General features: G+C 35.9%; 1 protein-coding gene across 1 annotated transcript; it reads left to right on the forward strand.

Moving 5' to 3' along the window:
* Positions 1-819: 819 nt before the first annotated feature.
* On the forward strand, positions 820-6,542 carry LOC105037900 (amino acid permease 8; the record flags this gene model as incomplete). Its single annotated transcript, XM_073250922.1, has 4 exons — positions 820-1,069; positions 5,186-5,419; positions 6,069-6,162; positions 6,308-6,542. Coding segments are annotated over exons 1-4 (606 nt in total), but the record flags the coding sequence as incomplete, so codon positions are not given.
* Positions 6,543-6,544: the final 2 nt, after the last annotated feature.

A 6,544-nucleotide genomic window follows, 5' to 3' on the forward strand; every position in this document is an offset into this window, starting at 1 on the left:
ATAATTAAAAAAGATATTATAGTGTTTTCAAAGGCCTAAATGACAAACATAATTCAGCTGCCTGATTGTATATATAGCATCATGCAATATAGCATTGTAACAATCATCAAAATATATTTTTGCATACCATACCACACCCAGGAATTTGCTAATATTGCATGTAATATATTTCCTTATGTCCATTTACAAATCATACGACATTGTGATGTTCTGGATAGACTTCTCATCCTGCTCCATCATCACCTCCACTAGCTCACTCTTGTTACTGAAGAAGATTGGCAAGCATTTCGCCGCCCAACTTGGGACGGAAGAACTAGCCATTGGTATCTTGATCCTTGGCCCCCTCAACAACCTATACAGGGAAGAAGAGCTCCTTCCCTGATACAGGATACCAAGGATGATATAGTTATTTTCTATCCTTGGTTAACTTGGCAGGTACCATAGTTATTCCAGGCGATGCAAGACTAACAGGAGGAGCATCTTGCAAAGAAAAATAATTTCGTTAGATCAACTTACAAAAATAGATAAGAAAAGGTGTCGTATGCAATATTAATAAAAGACATTTGGTTCACCACCAGAATTGGAATCCATAAGGTCATATCCGCAATGCCTACCAAAATGGGAATGAAATTTGGATTCTAGAGAAGATAAGGATTGAGTTTTGGTGGATTGGATATTCTCACTCTTTCACGGAATGGAATCAAATTGGAATAGGAATGGAACTTCCCCAACAAACAGCAATAATGGCCACCATGATGACAGATGGTGCTAAATGGATGCTATTTTGTGTGCTAATGAAACCACATCAGTAACTGCAAAGGTGGTTCCGATACTTTTTATTTATTCTCTCAAGGATCGAAGTCTCTTAACTGACAAGTGTCACACCCTGCCTCTCAATTGTCAACAGAGACAGCCATGCCTGCATTTTCTTCAAGAGAAGAGAGTGTGGAGATGGCTTTATAGATTTCATCTTCCCCCTCCCACACCCTCTCTCTCTTTCTCTCTCATTCTCAAGTACACACAACGATGGACATGGAGCAGGGTGGGGATGATGGTCGCATTAGAACAGGTATCTTTCTGTCTGCATGGCCTGAAACACCTTTAAAATTTTCAAAATGAGGTGCTAACAATGTAATTTTTTGGTGGGTGTCAACCTTTTGAAGTGCTGATGCTAGTTCACTTTTTTATTTTTCCCTTTTATTTTTCAAATCATCAGTGCAGAACTGCATGTGTTTAGAGGTCTCACCATCATTTCTTTACTATGCAGTAATGTTCCTTTTGTCGATCCTCAGAAAGAAACAACACTAGAAAAGCATAGAAAATCCCGCCCAAACAAAAAGCATGGAAACTTGTTCTCCTTCTTCCTCCTCTCCCCTTTCTTTGTTTTTGTTTTTATTTTTTATTTTTTGTTTTTGTTTTGTAACGAAGAAGAAAGGCTACTTCAGCCCCTGCATGCATGTATGGCTCAATACGTCTAGCGGAAGCACCCAAGGAAATTGATTGCTGCAGGAAAGCATGAAACTTATCAGTTTTGCTCCTCTTGGCTGAGTATCCTGCTAGGGGCTATTATCTAGCAACTAAAATAGGCTGCATAAGGCTTGATGGTTATAACCATAATTTAATCATGAGCTAACAAGTTTCACCATTGTTAAGTGCACCTTTGTTTGAAAGATTCCTTGTGCTATCTTTGCTAAATCAAACACTTAATTTCTACTGATGCTAGCTAAGAGAGTATAGATAATATTTATGAGAAAATGGGCATTATTTATATATAGGTGGCTTCACAACATTTTTCATATTAACAAACTGACAACACATGAGAAGTTAAAAGAGGTTTTGATCATTCAACACAAGGTTAGTCTTTATTAAAAAAAAAAAGAGATGGAAGGTCCCACCAGACGTTTCATTAATTAACATGGCATTATTAAAGATGAAATAAACAAAAGCAACAATCCTGCTACTGATTATTTTAATACAGTCAAGGATAAATAGAAAAGTCTATGAGAAACCAAACAAACTTTGTCCAGAAGGATATAACACTGCATAGATAGCGAGAAGACAAGCAAGAGCACAGAAGCACCACAAAGTAAAAGAGTAAACTACCATACCTCCTTCAGAGGTCTCAATATTAAGTGCCCCTTTTATCCCAACGGTCCCTTATCAGTCAGTAGCTCCTATTCAGCCAATGATCAGAGCCCTTCTCTGCACCAACATTTGTGTCGCAGAGAAATCAGTTTCTTATACTTCCCTGGATTTCAATTGTCCATTGTCCACTGAAGAAGACAGAGTAGCTTAACACTTACAGAGCAGAGTTTTCCTTAAAGGGATAAAAAGGATAACTAATAACAATACCAACATTACTGAGTAATGACACTTTGTTTTACGTCAAGTTGTTCATACAATCCATTTGGTTCATTCAATTTTAGCAGGATGTAGCTAGAGTCTTTCATTTCAAACCTTTTTCCCTTGAAAAGCTTGTTTGAGTCATGCAATTCAATCACACAAAAAATTGCATCCCCAAGCTTCGTAGCATTCTCTAAATTGAAGTAATCATCATTTTACAACTTAATGGATTTAGTTAACAATACAATATGCATAAGGTACTTCTCTACTTAAAAACTCTGAAAATTAATTCTTACAAAATTGCATGCAAGCATCATTCAGTTCAATGAGGTATGAAATAAAGAAAAACAGAGAAAAAATGTCAGAGTAGAAACAATAATGAAAAGGTTCCAACCACATCTCCGGCCTCCAGTCATGTGCATGTGCATGGGTATGCATTTGCATGTGTATCTCTTTGTGTGTATGCATGCACATGCATGTTCACGTTCATGTGCATGATCTGAAAATCTCTGCTTATCCAGTTTAACCCACTTTCAAAGGAGAAGCTTCACAGAAGGAGGTTTCTGCTGACACTCAGAACCTGGAATTACCACTTGCAAAATAATTTTAGATAATCATCAGATTGAACAAGTTAGGCTTCACTTGGCTAGACTCAAAGAAATATTGTAAGATTTGAAATTTGTAGAAAATATACAGAAAAGCAAGGACCAATTATCAAATAAGTACAATAAATTTAGTCTATGCTTATTTGTTGAAAATTTAGTCTGGCATCAATAAATTGAAAGATCAACCCATGCGTAGCTTTCCGATAAAAGACCAGACCAGTCCTCCCTCCTCTAAATTGATCACAGGACTGCTTCATTTCTAAAAGTTAAGGTATTCTTACTTTTTAACAGGGGTCTTCCATATACTGAGCTTGTTGCAGATGAAGCTGAAATTCTACTAGTTATAGTAATAGAGCTCCACCTTGCTCAAAGTCTAACAACAAAAAGGAAAAATAAGAAGGATATATGTTTTCTCCTAATAAAAGAAAAAAAAAGTGTATGTGTTACTATCTAATCTTAATCATATATAAATAGAAAGCAAGGTTTGAAGTACCATGCTTCAGAGTGTATCAGTCATAGTTTGTTGATATGGAATAGCATAGCATGGTACGTGCTGCAGTACATACCTCGGTATGTCTCGGTACAGGAAGGAATTTTCTGCAGCATGATTGGTTCTTCAAACCTTGACAGAAGATACAAAATATCATACCATTCAATTACAGTAGTGAAACTTGACGACCTCTGAGTGTCCCAGACAAGCAATGATAGATTAGGATTTTGCTGCTTAAGTATCGCTTAGACCTTGCTCCTGGACATGGCATATGCACTATGTGCATATAGAGCTACAAGTAGGTCAGGCTGGACATGGAATTGGCCCATCCCAAATCCAATACATATTTCAATCAGATCAAAAAATTGAACCCAACTCTGAATCTACTTCATTTAGGTCAGATTGAATCACATTTAAATTTATTTTATTGATCCATTTAAATCAGGTCAAAAAAAAACCAATTATGAATAGAAAACATTTATGAATTGAGTATCTAATTATAATGTACATGCAATATATAAATTATATTTTAAATACAATACAATAACATAACCAACATTTAGATATTATGAACAAATTTTTCCATGTAAGATTTCATCAACGATGACATGCAAATTAAAATTAACAACACACGTTGGTACCTTCTACATTGTGTTTAATATTAAAAGACAATCAATTTATTAAATTTAATGAAAGTTATGAAATAGATAATGTGATCGTCCCAGGTCTGTCCAAGTTAGTGCATGTTCAATCAGGGCCAATGTCCTAGAAAGGACTGAACAAGGTTATGTCAGTTCAGTTCAGGTGATCAGGGTCACATCCTGTGTTCACAGAAGAAGATTTATTGAGCAAATGCTCCAGAATACCATGAAAGCAAGTTGGTTGGAGGTGGGCTGACAGGTCTGAGAAACATTGGATGGTCTCCACAAAGTGCAGAAAGAAATGAAGTTTATTAGGGGGATAACTATTACTCAAGAACAGAGAAAAGCCTGTGCCTGATGCCTGTAGCAAACATTCAGCCAAAGAGGAGATAAAATAAGGCCTCTTTTAAGCGATCACTGAAAACACAGCCCCCAAAATGCTGCCCAATTTCTTGGTGAGATTATAACTGGTGTTAAGCTTGTTTTTAAAACAGAGACCCTAATATTTAGTGGGACTGGAACTTTCCAAATCCTAGAGAAGTAAATTAATCATTTGCACCTTCAAACACCAATATTAACAGATTTGAGATAATTGTAGAGTAATAACATGGTGTTGAATATGTTAAATTCATCCATGAAGCCTTATTACTAGCCAGCTAGAATGTTTTTCATCTGCCATGCACCATAGTATTACAAATTGGCACTGATATATTAGGTTATGAAATCCCATCACCTTTTTTCAATTTATGAATTTGGTCTAAAATGGTTCGAAAAGAAAAATCTTCTATACAACGCTTTACATAGAAGATTGTGTGTGGATGCATGTATCAATATATGAGAGTGTTTGGAATTCTCATTAGTTAAACTAACTCAAGAAATGAGAAATGACTGGATGATGTCTCTGTCTTGACCCTCTTTGTTTATAAGGTTAGGTATGATATGGTGAAGAAGCACATCTGTTAGGCCACCCAGTATACATTAGAGCAAATCAAGAACACCTGACTCAATCTGATCTAGGAGTTTGCATTAATGCACCTTTTGCCATATTATACTGAATTATTAATAGCACACTGATCATTCTTACTTGTTTTGACTTGAACATGTAGGGAATGTGTGGACAGCTACAGCACATGTAATTACAGCACTTGTGGGATCCGGTGTACTGACACTGCCATGGAGCGTTGCTCAACTAGGCTGGATATTGGGTCCCTTTGCTCTAGTTTTCTTTGCATTTGTTACCTATTACACTGCCATTCTCCTATCAGACTGTTACCGATCTCCTGACTCAAACAGTGGAAGACGAAACTACAAATATATGGATGTAATAAAAGAATTTCGAGGTCAGACTTCTAACTTGGAGAATGATGTCTATAGCCTATATGGAAAAAATGTCTTGATTTTGACCTAAACCTCATCTATAATACTGGTCATCCATTTCCTAACAACTGTTTAATGAATCTTTCTGAGTGATAGTAAATGCATGTTAAGTTTCAGGAAAATATGGCTAGAACAAAGACTGTGAGCAGTCACAGAAAATTTTCCAAAAAAAATTAAATTGAGAAAGATGAAAAGCATTTAATATATCTAGACATGCAGAAAAACGATTAAGCAAGGATAAGCCATTAAGGTTAAACAATTCAAACAATATATATTACTAAAAACACCAAAAATACAACAAGCGTCTCATGCATGTCCATAGAAGATATTTGATATTCATAAATAACCAGAGCAACTCAAATAATTAGGGCAATTTACTGAATCATCTGAGAAGCGAGACACTAATGAATGTCCAGAGTGAAAATGAACCTATTATCATGGGAGTAAATAAGCAAACATGTCAATCAGTCCATATATACAGGTAGATCATAATCAACAATGACCATGTGTGGATTTAACTTCATCAGCTAATAATAAATTATAAAATAACTATTGAAACAAAAACACACTACCAAATTATAGTTTTTTGTTATATCTGGTTTCTTCTTTCAGGTGAGAAAGACGTAATAATATGCGGAATCACCCAGTATGCTATACTATGGGGAACTATGGTGGGATATACAATCACTGGTGCTATGAGTATGATGTGAGTTATTTTCTTCATGTAGTTCTAATTCGCCAGTGCCTCATTTCAAACATCCGTTTGTGTTCTCGTTCAATTCATTTCATCTTTATATCTTACTCTTAGTAAAACTTTCCCTTCTAACTATCTGCTCTAATTTTTCTCGAAGGGCCATTGAGCTATCAGATTGCTTCCATGAGAAGGGTCATGCTGCTAAATGCGAAGTTTCTGGAACCTTATATGCTGTAATCTTTGGTATAATGGAAATTGTATTATCTCAACTCCCAAATTTAGAGAAGATTTCATTTCTTTCATACATCGCAGCAGCAATGTCAGTTGCATACTCCTTTATTGGGTTATGCTTGTGCTTGGTGGAGTTTTCTTCCCACCCTGAGCTCAGAGGAAC

Source organism: Elaeis guineensis, chromosome 1, assembly GCF_000442705.2.
Source record: "Elaeis guineensis isolate ETL-2024a chromosome 1, EG11, whole genome shotgun sequence".
Classification (NCBI taxonomy): domain Eukaryota; kingdom Viridiplantae; phylum Streptophyta; class Magnoliopsida; order Arecales; family Arecaceae; genus Elaeis; species Elaeis guineensis.